The 13,753-nt window shown below is 32.7% G+C and overlaps 6 protein-coding genes across 6 annotated transcripts, besides 1 other annotated feature; 4 read left to right on the forward strand and 2 right to left on the reverse strand.

Annotated features, from left to right (window-relative positions):
• Positions 1 to 39: a sequence feature (Short protein (Kpol_1073p5, EDO15719.1) was converted to a misc_feature.).
• A 1,752-nt stretch (positions 40 to 1,791) lies between these two features.
• Positions 1,792 to 2,214, forward strand: SRX1 (sulfiredoxin; the record flags this gene model as incomplete). The annotated part of the gene is made up of 1 exon (XM_001643528.1): positions 1,792 to 2,214. The coding sequence occupies one exon, from the start codon at positions 1,792 to 1,794 to the stop codon at positions 2,212 to 2,214; it is 423 nt and encodes a 140-aa protein (XP_001643578.1).
• Positions 2,215 to 3,239: 1,025 nt separating this feature from the next.
• On the forward strand, positions 3,240 to 4,250 carry MDH1 (malate dehydrogenase MDH1; the record flags this gene model as incomplete). The annotated part of the gene is made up of 1 exon (XM_001643529.1): positions 3,240 to 4,250. One exon carries the CDS (start codon positions 3,240 to 3,242, stop codon positions 4,248 to 4,250), a length of 1,011 nt encoding a protein of 336 aa, XP_001643579.1.
• A 289-nt stretch (positions 4,251 to 4,539) lies between these two features.
• Positions 4,540 to 5,826, reverse strand: AVO2 (Avo2p; the record flags this gene model as incomplete). Its single annotated transcript, XM_001643530.1, has 1 exon — positions 4,540 to 5,826. The coding sequence occupies one exon, from the start codon at positions 5,824 to 5,826 to the stop codon at positions 4,540 to 4,542; it is 1,287 nt and encodes a 428-aa protein (XP_001643580.1).
• Positions 5,827 to 6,456: 630 nt separating this feature from the next.
• Positions 6,457 to 7,737, forward strand: UBX4 (Ubx4p; the record flags this gene model as incomplete). Its single annotated transcript, XM_001643531.1, has 1 exon — positions 6,457 to 7,737. The coding sequence occupies one exon, from the start codon at positions 6,457 to 6,459 to the stop codon at positions 7,735 to 7,737; it is 1,281 nt and encodes a 426-aa protein (XP_001643581.1).
• Positions 7,738 to 7,754: 17 nt separating this feature from the next.
• On the reverse strand, positions 7,755 to 10,433 carry SOV1 (Sov1p; the record flags this gene model as incomplete). The annotated part of the gene is made up of 1 exon (XM_001643532.1): positions 7,755 to 10,433. One exon carries the CDS (start codon positions 10,431 to 10,433, stop codon positions 7,755 to 7,757), a length of 2,679 nt encoding a protein of 892 aa, XP_001643582.1.
• A 1,099-nt stretch (positions 10,434 to 11,532) lies between these two features.
• TEF4 (translation elongation factor EF1B gamma) lies at positions 11,533 to 13,094 on the forward strand (the record flags this gene model as incomplete). The annotated part of the gene is made up of 2 exons (XM_001643533.1): positions 11,533 to 11,740; positions 12,064 to 13,094. 2 exons carry the CDS (start codon positions 11,533 to 11,535, stop codon positions 13,092 to 13,094), a joined length of 1,239 nt encoding a protein of 412 aa, XP_001643583.1.
• Between the last annotated feature and the right edge of the window lie 659 nt (positions 13,095 to 13,753).

Here is a 13,753-nt window from a genome sequence, read left to right on the forward strand (position 1 = left end):
TGCAGAAGAGAGCCCGAAACATAAGTTTAAAAGTTTCATCAATTCCAAACGAACACGCTTCTTGAATATGTGTATATGTATGTGTATATGTGTGTATATGTGTATATATTTCTCGATGTAACCTAAGTCAGTAAACTAAAGTAAAATCGAATTTGGTATTAATAGTTACAGCCAAATAAAGAGAACAATTTCAATACTCTTCGAAATACCAAAAGCTCTTGTCTCAATTGATATATAATAAACCAACAATCCCAATAACTTGCAATTGATGTGACCCAAGATCTTTGTCCAGCTTCAATCCAATATTCAGATCTCTCTTATATCATTCAAGTGCACACCTGTAGCATTACAATTGTTAGCTTTGATTTTGCAATCTTAGTTTTTTTTCACCTTGTCCACTACAAGAATTTGATATCAAGATGAAAAATTAACTATGGCATCAGTATAGTATAAAGAGTCCCTCCCACTGATGGGAACAAGAACAAGAACAAGATCAATCAAAGGCTTTAAGATCAGTCTGTTAGTTGCTAGTGAAGGCAACGTGACTGCTTGTAACTTACATTTGATGGGATAACCCCAGACCCTCACTGTCCAAGAGGGTAGCCAAGATATAATTGTGGATGTAAAAGGTAGGACATGCTAGTGTTTGCAACAACGAAACAATTCCATTCTAGTCCATTTCGACACTCGAATTATGTATATGTGTATGTATATGTATATAAGTATACCAACATCGCAATCAAGAGGAGTGAAACATGTTGTTATTGTTGCAAGCTCTTGACGGATATGGAGGGGAGGAAGTGGGATGGGTCCATTAATGTACATTGGAGGGAGGAGGGGCATTACTGTTCTATAAGCCAGTATTCTATGCTTCTTTCGTTTATATATATGTATTAAGAGGGAATGTGCAACACTACAACGTAATTGTATGGGTTGCCTATCGATTATTCCATTTGGTTTATGTAATTGAAGATACAAGAGGGTAGATGTGAACACACACACTCTCTGTCTGGATTGTAATCGTAATTGTATTACCTGAGTTGGATTCTGTCTTGGTTAATTAAATAAATCGGAGTCTAATGAAATGGACTTTTAGGTTTATCCTTTTTGTCAGTTGTTAACCATTTTGATCAAGAAAAGTTGTAAACGTAATTGCAAGTGTAATCGATCCCTTGTTGGGAGCACATATATGATGGAACAAGAACTGGGATTCAAAGCTTTGGTCTTAGTCTAGTTGACTGTGCCCAGCAACGTGATGACGAATTTAATTATGAGAAGCAACCCGGATCAAGCTGGACATAACTGGAATTATGTTCGTAATCCTTATATGTTTGTAAAATGCCAAAGTCCCGAACTCCCACTTAATTAATAATGTCTGGCCAGTTCGATACATTGACTAATGATACTAGTTCCGATTGTTCACACTGAGTTTTCTTTTAAGGTGTATATCTAGTTTGTAATTGTATTTGTAGTTGTAGTTGTATTTGTAATGGAATATAAACTAGACTGTTTAATGATTACGAATTCATAGAAGATGATGATGATTAATACGAACTAGATGTACTTATTGAATATTGTATATGTGTTTGATGGTGCAATTTAAGATACTAAGGCTAGCTTTAGTGAGAAGCGTGTGTGTTTGTAATTTTCTGGTTAATCAACCATATATAAAGCAAGTAAATTAGTTTGTAGTTGTCTCCTTGAAGTATATTTTTATTAGTTTGTTCTATCATGTAGAACTGAGAAAACCAAACCAAGAATAAAGTAATATTAATCAACCAAGAATAAAAAATGTCTATGCAAAGCAGTAATTTAAAAGTTACAGAACTACCTTTATCACAGATAAGAAGACCAATTGCACCAGTTTTGGACTACCAAAAAATCGATGCTATGGTTTCGACTATGAAAGGTGTGCCAATGGCAAGTAAAACTTGTTCGTTGGAACAAGCTACAGATTTCAATGGTGAACTGCCACCTATCGATGTGATGTGTGTAAGAGAAAATGGACAGAGTTTTTATTTTGCATTTGGTGGTTGTCACAGATTCCAAGCTTATGACAGGCTATCAACAGAGTTAAACGATCCGAATGTTAAAGTGAGAGTCAAGTTGATCCCATCGACAAGACGTCAATTGAAATTGTACTGTGGACTAAGTGTCGATAACATGTTTGAAGAAGTTGATAAGCAGGTTGACTCGTCATCAGCTCCACAATAGAGGAAATAAATTCCACAACACAATCCAATCCAATCCAATCCACTCACGACTTTTCTACACCAACTTTAATGAACAAAAACAAGATTTAACGTCATCAATAAGCAATACACAAGCAAGCTAGACCCTTATGTAAGTAACTATTTTGTTTGCAAAGTATATAACAATATAATAAATAGCAAGACAATAAACTAAAACTAATTAATTTCACATGAAAAAGACCTCATACTTAAAATCCAACAAGGGATTTTATTGAACCATTTCTCCAGTCATACATCGAAAAGAAATAAATATCAGACCAGACCAGACCAGACCAGACCAGACCAAAAAGTAAAATAAACTGATCATAATAAGAACTACATCCATCACTCCTATCCAACAAACAAAACATCCCAAAACTTAACAAACCTTTCGCAATTCCGAACCAATCAGAAACTTCCCGTAAATTATAATATCATCCTTTCTTTAAAGGATTCAAACAAGAACTTCCCTTTGATTCAAAGCTCAAATCAAACCAAATTCAAAAAATTTTCCCATCAAGACCAACACCAAGACTCAGGCCCTTTCCCAGAAATTTTCATCCTTTTTTAATATAAAAGAGCAACTAAGACCTTCAATTGTGGAAATATTGTCAATTCATCTACTCTTCGTAAGAAACAGTTTGCATTATATATTACTTGATTCTGTTTGTAACCTTAACAATTAAGCAAAAACAAAGCTCAAGAATAAAAGAATTGATTAGTTGGTGTAATTATTTTATATCCTTCTGATTTCATTAAATTAAATTAAGTTCAACAAGAGCATTTCAGTTTCTCCTTTCTAGCTTTACCCCCCCCCCCTCTATTCCAATCACCCCCCCCCCTTCTTTTGATTAGAATCCTTTGATTGAATTAAACTTTCAGTTAGGAATCTATTGTTATATATAAAAAGAAGAATAAAAGAAGAATAAAATAAAATAGATTGATTATCCGATCAATTCAATTCATACTTCAACAAACTACAAAATCAAATCATTGTTCATAGTCAGAATGCTATCAAGAGTTGTTTCTAAACGTGCCTTTTCAATTTCAAGAGTTAATCCTTACAAGGTCAGTATTTTAGGTGCTGCTGGTGGTATTGGCCAACCATTATCCTTATTGATGAAATTGAATGAAAAAGTCACTGATTTAAGGTTATATGATTTAAGAGGTGCTAAAGGTGTAGCTGCTGATTTATCTCATATCCCAACCAATTCTACTGTGAATGGTTTCACTCCTGAAGATGAAAATGGTTTACATAATGCTTTAAAGGATACGGAATTGGTTATTATCCCAGCTGGTGTTCCAAGAAAGCCTGGTATGACTCGTGATGATTTATTCTCGATTAATGCAGGAATTGTTCGTGATTTGGCATCTGCTGTAGCTGATGCTGCTCCAAACGCTGCTGTTTTGGTCATTTCTAACCCAGTTAACTCAACTGTACCAATTGTTTCTGAAGTGTTGAAGAGCAAAGGTGTCTACAATCCAAAGAAATTGTTCGGTGTTACCACTTTAGATGTCATTAGATCTTCAAGATTCATCTCTGAAGTCGTTGGTACCAATCCAACAAATGAAAAGGTCACCGTTGTCGGTGGTCACTCCGGTATTACCATCATCCCATTGTTATCTCAAACTCAACATCAAAGCATTCCAGAAGATCAAAAGAAAGCTTTGATCCACAGAATTCAATTCGGTGGTGATGAAGTCGTCAAGGCTAAGAATGGTGCTGGTTCCGCTACTTTATCCATGGCTTTGGCTGGGTCAAGATTTGCTAACTCCGTTTTACGTGGTTTCGCTGGTGAAAAGGATGTTGTTGAACCATCTTTCGTTGACTCACCATTATTCAAGTCTGAAGGTATCGAGTTCTTCGCTTCCCCAGTCACCTTAGGTGCTAACGGTATCGAAAAGGTCCATCCAATTGGTGCTGTATCTGCTGAAGAAGAACAAATGTTGGAAGAATGTAAAGAAACTTTGAAGAAGAACATTCAAAAGGGTATTGATTTTGCTTCTGCTAAAAAATAATTGAAATAGTGTCGTATGGATTGGAAATTTTTGTCTTTTCATTCTAGTAAAATCTACATGGAGTTTAAGAATTCGTTAATTTATGAATCTTCTAAAATCTCCTGGAATCAATCACGTTGTTACTAATTACGTTTATATATATTCATATCCCTCTCTGTTCATTATTTATTTTTTTTATCTGTATAAAAATAAGAAAAGCCTTATAAATATCGTATTTGTATTCGATTATTATAATAGGTGATATATCTATGTATATATATGTATGAATGTCTATGAATGAAAATTTTAATTATGAGGACCTAGCTTTCTCATGTTCACTGTTTGATTTTTTGTCTTCCCTTAATTTGGACACTGGGATGTTTAATAACGATAATTTTCTTCTTGGTGTAGATAAAAAGCTATTATTAGTTGAACTACTGGTCAAGATTTGACCCTTCCTAGTGTCTGGTCTATGATCACTAACCGCCGGCGTAATAACTGGATTGTCATTCTCATTGGTGTGCTTTAAATTCAAGTACCTGCTAAATAAATTAGAATTGCTTGCACTTTGCATAATTGTATTAGATAAACCAGTATCTGCTTCTAATTTTTCTTTAGATCCATTCGAATCGTTCTTACGAGGTGATATTTCTGACGAAGTTTCAGTAGAATTTCTCTCTATTGGATTAGTTATGTTATAATCCTTCTTAGGTACTGAATTTATTGGACTACTTAAAGATGTGTCCACCGATGCTAACATGGATATGAAACTTGTATCTCTAACTATAGGTGACTTAGCATTATTGGCAAATGAAGATTTCCTGCTTGTAGAAATTCTTGGTAACGGTGGTAGTTGATTAGATTGAGAAAATAATGCTAAAGAAGGTGAATTGATGCTTAAAATAGGAGATGGACCATCTTCAAATGCAGTTTTTTGTGGTAGGATTGGAGTTCTAAATGACTGTAAGCTTGTTTTCTTAGTAACCCCTGATGCTTTAGATTCTTTTAATAACTTCTTATATAATTTCATCATTTCAAAGGTGATAGCAACATCACTAGGTCGCCAATTATCGTTATTTCTTATCTGATCATCGATATTTTCGGTTTCCAGCACCAAAAGCCTCATACAGTTAACACTTCCAAACTCAAGACAGATGTGTAAAGGTGTATCTCCATTGCAATCAGGTAAAAATAATTTTGCCCCAACACCAACCAACAAACTCAAACATTGATGGTAATCATGCATACAAGCAATATGTGCTGGAGTTCTACCAAAGCTTCCTTTCTTATCTATAAATTGAGGGAAATGTTGCAATAATAAATGTGTTGTTTGCTCGTAACCATTCATTAAAGCTAAATGAACACAGGTGTCTCCATCAAAAGTTTTAAGAATTTCATGTCTATCATGACCCATTTGAATTAAAAAAACACATATTAAATATCTACCATAATATGAAGCATAATGTAGAGAGCTCCAACCATTACTTGAATCGATATTTGTTAAAAGTTCAGGGAACCGTCGAAGTAATCTCTTCACAATCAGCAGGTTTCCTTCAATAATAGCATCCCTCAACCTAGTTGAAGGGTTGCTAAACATTTTATATTTCTATCACTCCCTTGAAAAGCGTCTCACTAGCCAAAGATCAGTCTAAATTTTAGATACCTTATGTAAACTTGAAAAAAAACCAATGCTATCTTATAACCTTATTATATTTTATCCTAGTATTATCTTTATCCTTATTCCTATGTTTTATTATAAACTGCTGTATCTTATGCTATTAGTGATATAATCCCTCGAAACGTTCTTGGAATACGGGATCACCACTACTAAAAATATCAATCTGGTAAATTCAGCAATTATGTGAACCTTGAATATGGATTCACTAGCACCAAAGTCCCAATATATATCAATATATCAATCTTTAAACGTTCTTTTAACCTTAATTAGTTTCACATCATCGAATTATTTGTTTTAATATCCTTATCGCCTGATTCGAAAGAAAAGGTCACGTGGTTTGAGATGAGGGAAACCTTTAAAGGCTTTAAAAGCCAAGCAAGAGCTTAAATTCGAAGGTATTAAAAGTTATTATTAATCATTATAAATTTGGGTACATTTGCTTGGATAAAAGGTCTAAAACATTGGAGTGGCAGTGTATTCAAGCTTAGAACTTTATAGGTTTGGTCCTTTTTTTTTCCTAGAGTTTCTATTGATTACAGAAGGTGAAATATGTCATCGGTTACAATCACGTACCATTTTGATACTTTAAGGACAAAAGTTTCACCAAATGCATCTTTAAATGGGGTTCTGCTACAAAGTCTTCAGTACTTTAAATTGATCACTGAAGATCATGAAGCTGCTAAATGGTGTTTGCTCCATGCAAATATCCCAATTGCATTGGACATTCCATTTGTATTTTTAAATTTACCAGTTGGTGTTAAATTAAAGTTAGACAAAAAGCCAAATTTATCGAAGGTTCATGGAACTGATGAACCAAAGTTGTTGAAAATAAAGTTACAAGTTCCAGGGTCTCAGCCATTGGTTCTAAGTGTTAATAATAAAGAAAATTTGAAAAAAGTAATCAATACACTTGCACAAGATCAAGATTGGGATTTAGATCCAGACACTGTTTCTTTACAAGTTTTCAGTAAAGTATTGAGATATGATGAACTTGAAGCCCATTCGTTGGAATCTTTAGGTATCTCTACACCAACATCTCTTAGGTTAAATATTGGTGGCGTCAAATCTCTTTCGAAGACTGAAAAACCAGAAGTTGATGTAGCAAAAGTTATTCAGACCAAAGAGGAAGAAACATCTATGAATGCTGAAATGGAAGATGTTAGTAAACATCGTGAGGTTCATAAAGTTTCCGTATATGTACCTTCCAACGTTTCGCACATTTCAGAATTGGCAAATAGAGACGAAGAAGACGAATTAAAAGTGACAATAGATCATGCCAAAATATACCAACACATTGTATCAAGAAAGGCAGGTACACTTGGTGGACCATTGTTGACTAAAAGATTAAGGGAACAATATGAAAGACAAGGGTTACCACAGAAAACTAAAATTGTGGATTGCGTAATTAGGGTACGATTTCCTGATAGAACTCATATTGAAGTAGCTTTTAAACCGGATGATACCATGGCTACAGTTTACAGTATAGTGAAAGGATCTTTGATAAATGAAGAAACAGAATTTATACTTCGATTATCACATCCTTATAAACTTTTAGAAAATAATGATGATAAATTGACTGAAACGTTAGGATTTGTTGCAAAAACCCTACTATTATTTGAATCAGATGGCAAAGGTCCATTTATTAAAAAGGCACTAGTTTCAAACGCCAAGAACATTGAAGAAGCAGATGATGTGAAATTGGATAATAATAAAAGCTCCACTCATGTTGGTAATACAGTTAAAACCAATCAACCAAATGCAAAATCATCTTCAGGGAACTCGACATCTACGGGTAAGGTTCCAAAATGGTTGAAATTAGGCAAAAAGTAAATATATTACTATGTAATTTAATGCAGATTATTTACAGGTTTAAGTATATCCCTTAATAAGGGACTATCTATGTTCATTGAAGATGCAGCTGATATTACCTCTTTTTCAGGTATAACATCAGTTTTATGGTGTTTCAGAAGTCTAATGACCTCTTCCGATATTTTAAAATTAGGTATATCATCCTCTTGGATATCCTTAAGTATTTTACCACTCTCTTTAATTTGTTTAATATGCTTCGTAACATTTTCCAGAGAATTTTTATTCACATCTACAGATGCTCCTTTTGATCTAAGATGACTATTGATATATGCCCTTTCTAAACCTTTCATTACGAATTTTGACATCTTTTTATCCAAGACAATTCCATGAACCTCATACATAAAGATTAAAATAGGTGGGAGAGAGGCAAAATCGTTTCCACTGAGCATAGTTTTAATAATGACATTATAAAACTTCTCACTTGGTAATATTTCATCTTGATGTACTAACAAATTAAATAGTTCCCTACATGAGTGTGTTGGGTGAACAAATGTGTCCTCTGTAGTCTTTTTTACAATCGTGTTCCATGAATTGGAGTTACTTTTTGGATTCATATTTTCTCCTACATCAATAAAGTATTTATAGTAACTTCTATAGCATTCCCAGATCTCCATATACAATTCAGTTGGAATTTCATCAATTACCTCACTATCTTTAGGGTCTTCTAATTTTGCTGAAAGAATTTGATTTATGATCTTGAAGCAATTATTGAAATCTCTATGTTGACGGTAGAACGTTAATAGTTTGGAAACAAATTCAAAATCGATAGTTATATTGTTTTTTTCCATTCTTTCAACTAGTTCACCAACTTTATCATTATAAATTTTTGATTTTCTTTTATAGCCATTAATTGATTTAGTTAAATAATAATCCAAAAACTCACCATAATGAATAGCACTTAACGAATTGTTAGAAGATGTGTCAATTTCCTTTGAGTTCTCATTTTGGCTAGAATTTAGATATTCTACCTTATTTAATAATTTCATAGCTTTATTGTAATAATCTGTTTTTAATAGGAATTTGAATAATTGTTGAAGTCTATCAGGGGAATCGCTAAACTTTGAAGCACTTAATGGATACTCTGTTATAAAATCATGTAGCATGGAAGTAAGAACTGGATTTTCAGAAAGAGACTCGAATGATTCGTAGAAAAAATCCTTATAAACTGAATTAGAATATGTTTCTTCGATTAACTCACTTAACACTTTTTCAAACTTTTTCAAAGTAGCTTTAGCTTCTTTATCTCTATTAATGTAATTTTTTGAAATACGATCAGTTAATAATGCAGAATTCTTCAATAGGTTTAATTTGTTATATTTGATTACAAATACTAGGTCATTTTTTCTCAAATTAGGTAAAGCTATAATAGTTTCAATCAATTGTATTGCTTTGTCTAAATTTTTCCTATGCATTAGATATGATAACAATATAGCCATATCAGATACATTTGGTTTTACCATTGCATTCAGGTATTCGTTTGCTTGATCTTCATCATTAAACTGAATAAATGGTTTTTTTGGAGAGTCAACATTATCATAACCAAAATTTTGTAAACATTTAATGAATCTATCCATCAATTTATCAACCACGTTTAAATTTCCAAGTTGAATTTTTTTCCTTACAGCTAAAGTTAAAATATTTGGTTTCAAATAAGAATTAGTATTAAAATTCTTATCGGTTTCAATAAGTAATTTATCAAATGTATTGATATTATTACTTTTCAAAGCAGTAGTCATTCCAAGTTCGTACCACCACCTTTGATTTATCTCTAATTTTCTAGAATTGAAAAGTTGTAAAGCTTGATCATATTTCTTAAATTTAACTAATGAATTGATATAAAATGATTCATTTACTGGATCCATTCTAATTTTCCCGGTTCCATATAAGATACTACCAGATAGATATATGCCTTTCATGCTATCTGATTCGAGTGGTAATTGTTTTGAAATCTCAAAAATCTCAGCTATTTGTTCCACAGGAATTGGTAACTCGTTGATGATATAAGGTAATTTAATTTCCTTTTTAATATTTGATAAAATATTAAAAATAAAGTTTGCATTATTGAATAAACTTCCATTGTTGCTGGTGTTGTCATCTTGAATATTTTCCGAAGTTTTGAACAATTGAGATAGTAAATAATTTTCATCGTCTATATCTTTATTTAATTCTGCGATATCTGAGTTATATTGACGCATTTTTTCAAGACCATTGATTCCTTCTCTTTCATAAATATTAATTTCAATTCTAAATTCATTTAGTAAAAAATCTATCAAAATATTCAATTTTGTTTTGCCTTCGAGTTGATCAGCATTTTTTAGTTGTAATTTCAATTTATTCAAACTCTTTGTACTTTTTTTATAAACAGAACTTGTGAATTTCAAATATTCTATTAAAATATCATCAAAGTTAGAATTTCCATTACCATCGTCATCTAAAGTGGTATTGTCTAAATCAAAACCCAATTTTTTCAGACTTTCGATTTCATCTTTTTTTGAATTGACATTTAGTTGCAGTAATTCTGTTGTCTTTTGTATATTTTTAGTCCTCAGACTTGGAATGTGAGATAAATTGGTAATATTAGTTCTCTGTCTATAGTATCTAATTTGAAATAAGCCAAAACTTTTAAATCCTTGTTTGAGCAGCACAGACTTATACATATCAGTACACGGTGTCTAGCATTTAGTTCTGGGGGTACCTATGTATCTAGTTTGACAATTGATTTGGAGCAGATGCATATATATTATATATATCTGAATAGTAGTTAATATATTATATATAATAGATTAAGCACAGTTCAATTTTTTGATATCGCCTAATATAACTGATATATCCGCGCATATAAGAAAAAAGAGTTCAAATAGAAAAACGAAACCAGACCAAAATTCAATTTTTTTAATGTTTTATTTTTGAAACAAAACATTAAATTGACCTATAGCTTTGTTATGATGGGACTAACGTTTTCATAATTTTTATTCCCAAATGTCAACAAAAAGAAAACACAGACGAGTCACATGACACCATCACGTGATTTAAAACAAACCAGATAACATTTCTCACGTTTCTTTTGTTGCATTTCGAAACCTAACTGAAAATTTTCAAACGTTTCTTTTTTCAAGTTTTTTATTTTTTGTTACTTGTCCTCCACGTCTCTCTCTGTCGCTGTTGCTGTTTCTCGTACGCTGCTGCTATCTGTCTGTGTCACATTATTATCGTCAAACTGTCCAAGCTGAAAACAAAAGACAACACCAACACTACCAACACTACCAATAAGCTAAACCTAATACCATATTAGCTTATTTGACAATTACCACTGCTCCCACTGCCTCTGCTCTGCTCTCACTTGCTCACAACAAGAAAATTTTTTTTCTTTCTCTCGAAGTCTCATCTTTGCCAGAACAAAGCTAACAAACAAGACCTGTCTCTTTGAACTGTTTGATCCAGCAAGAACTTAATGCACAACAATTTTTCATCTCATCATCTCATCTCTCTAAACTGAAAATTTTTTCTCATCGATTCGAAAAACCCAACAACGTTTCGAAGTTTTTTATCTACAGTATATAAGATTTTTACAATTGCATTACTTTTCATACAGCAATCTTCTACTTCTTGTCACTTTTATCATTAATATTTTACTTTTCGTTTCAACTTTCATTTTCATATATTTTTATATATATATACACCTACTTTCACATCTTTCGTCTCTTTTATCAATTGGCAATGTTGAGATAGAAGAACTACATATATACATTCGTAAAGATGTCTCAAGGTACTCTATACACTAACCCATCTCCAAGAACCTTAATTCCAAAGGCTATTGTCGAACACTTCAAATTGAATGTTGATGTCAAATTCTTGCAAACTGCTGATGCTGACTTCGCTGCCAAGTTCCCATTGAAGAAGTTCCCAGCTTTCGAATCTGCCAAAGGTTTCAAATTAACTGAAGCTATTGCTATCTGTTATTACTGTATGTTGAATTTCTATTCTAATTTATTTTTGGTTTTGTATTTTTTTTGATTGCTTTTAATTTATTTAATTGTCAATGCTATTAGGACATTATAATGATGAGAAAACTTTTCAATATTTTACAGTTATCCCTGTCTGAATGGGTGTAAAATGGTAAAATCTCATATGTCGATAACATTTACTCTGATATTTTGTCCTAATTTTTTTCTTTTTGATAAATTAAATTAAATTGAACCGAGTTGAATTAAACTGCATCCTTTTGACTAATTGTCAATATTGATGGAATTCTTAGTTTACTAACAAATCTTTCTGTTTGAAATTTAGTGATCAATTTGGTCGATGATGAAAAGGTTAAGGCTACCTTGTTGGGTGCCAACATGAACCAAGAAGCTGCCATCATGAGATGGGCTTCTTTGTGTTTCTCCGATATGATGTCTAACTTCGCTAAGGCTATCTTACCAGTTACGGGTGTTATTCCATACAACAAGAAGATTGCTGACGAAGGTATGGCTTTCATTGAAACTGTCGCTGCTATCTTCGACGCTAGATTAAAGGAATACACTTACTTGGCTACCGAAAGTATCTCTTTCGCCGATGTCGTTTCCGCTATCACTTGGAGTTTTGCTTTGACTACCGTCGCTGGTCCAGAAACTAGAGCTAAGTACCCACACTTGATGAGATGGTACTCTACTGTCTCTGCCTCTCCAATCGTCTTGGCTTCTGGTGCTAACTTGGCTCCAATTGACAAAGCTATGGTCTTCACTCCACCAAAGAAGGAAAAGAAGCAACAAGAAAAGCCAAAGAAGGAAGAAAAGCCAAAGGCTGCTGCTGCTGAAGCTGACGCTCCAGCTCCAGCTGAAAAGAAACCAAAGCATCCTTTGGAAGCTTTAGGTAGATCTACTTTCGTCTTAGATGAATGGAAGAGACAATACTCTAACGAAGACACCAGACCAGTTGCTTTGCCATGGTTCTGGGAACATTACAACCCAGAAGAATACTCTTTGTGGAAGGTTGAATACAAATACAATGATGAATTGACCCAAACCTTCATGTCTAACAACTTGATCGGTGGTTTCTTCAACAGATTGTCTGCTTCTACCAAGTACATGTTCGGTTCCATGGTTGTCTATGGTGAAAACAACAACAACGGTATCATTGGTGCTGTTATGGTCAGAGGTCAAGACAGTGTTCCAGCCTTCGACGTTGCTCCAGATTGGGAATCTTACAGTTACACCAAGTTGGACCCAACTAACGAAGAAGAAAAGGAATTCGTTAACAACATGTGGGCTTGGGATAAACCAGTTGTTGCTGGTGGTGTCTCTAAGGAAATTGTTGATGGTAAGGTTTTGAAATGATTCAATTAACTTTTGTAAAAAATTTAATATAATAACGTAGGTAATTAATATATATATCTAGTCATAAGTTTATGAGCTTTTTTGCTTTTGGGATTAATTTGTCTTTATGAAATTTGTAATTTCTTGTTAAACTATGAATGTTATTTATTTAATCTTGATTATATACATGTAATAATAGGTAACATCAATTAATGTTATCATTTTATATGAAATGCAGATTATATTCTAGAGGCAGTCAGAAGCTTATTTGCAACTTCTTTTATTTCATTTTTATCATTTTTTTCTATTGCTTCATTCAAACTTTTTAGGGTTTCAGTTTCCAAAGTACCTAACTTTTGCAATTGATTATAAATGTTGACAACTAAATTTGGTTCTGATTTTTCCATTATCTTTATTTCACGAAATAGGAAGTCTAACAATAATTCTTGGTTATCAACAGAAATAAGGATATTGGACCTTGAGTTAATATCAAACGAATTATACCTTGTAAAAATATATTTATCAAAAAATTTAGTTCTCTGAATATCTTGAAAGACACTACAGCCTAATCCTTCGATTTTTTTTTTAAATTTCGTGGTGTCAAAAAATTCTACTATCATTTTATCACTCAAAGTAATTTGGTTCTTGTCAATGTAATTTGCCAATAAGGTGAAATTTTT

This window comes from Vanderwaltozyma polyspora, genomic scaffold (assembly GCF_000150035.1).
Source record: "Vanderwaltozyma polyspora DSM 70294 KpolScaffold1073 genomic scaffold, whole genome shotgun sequence".
NCBI lineage: Eukaryota > Fungi > Ascomycota > Saccharomycetes > Saccharomycetales > Saccharomycetaceae > Vanderwaltozyma > Vanderwaltozyma polyspora.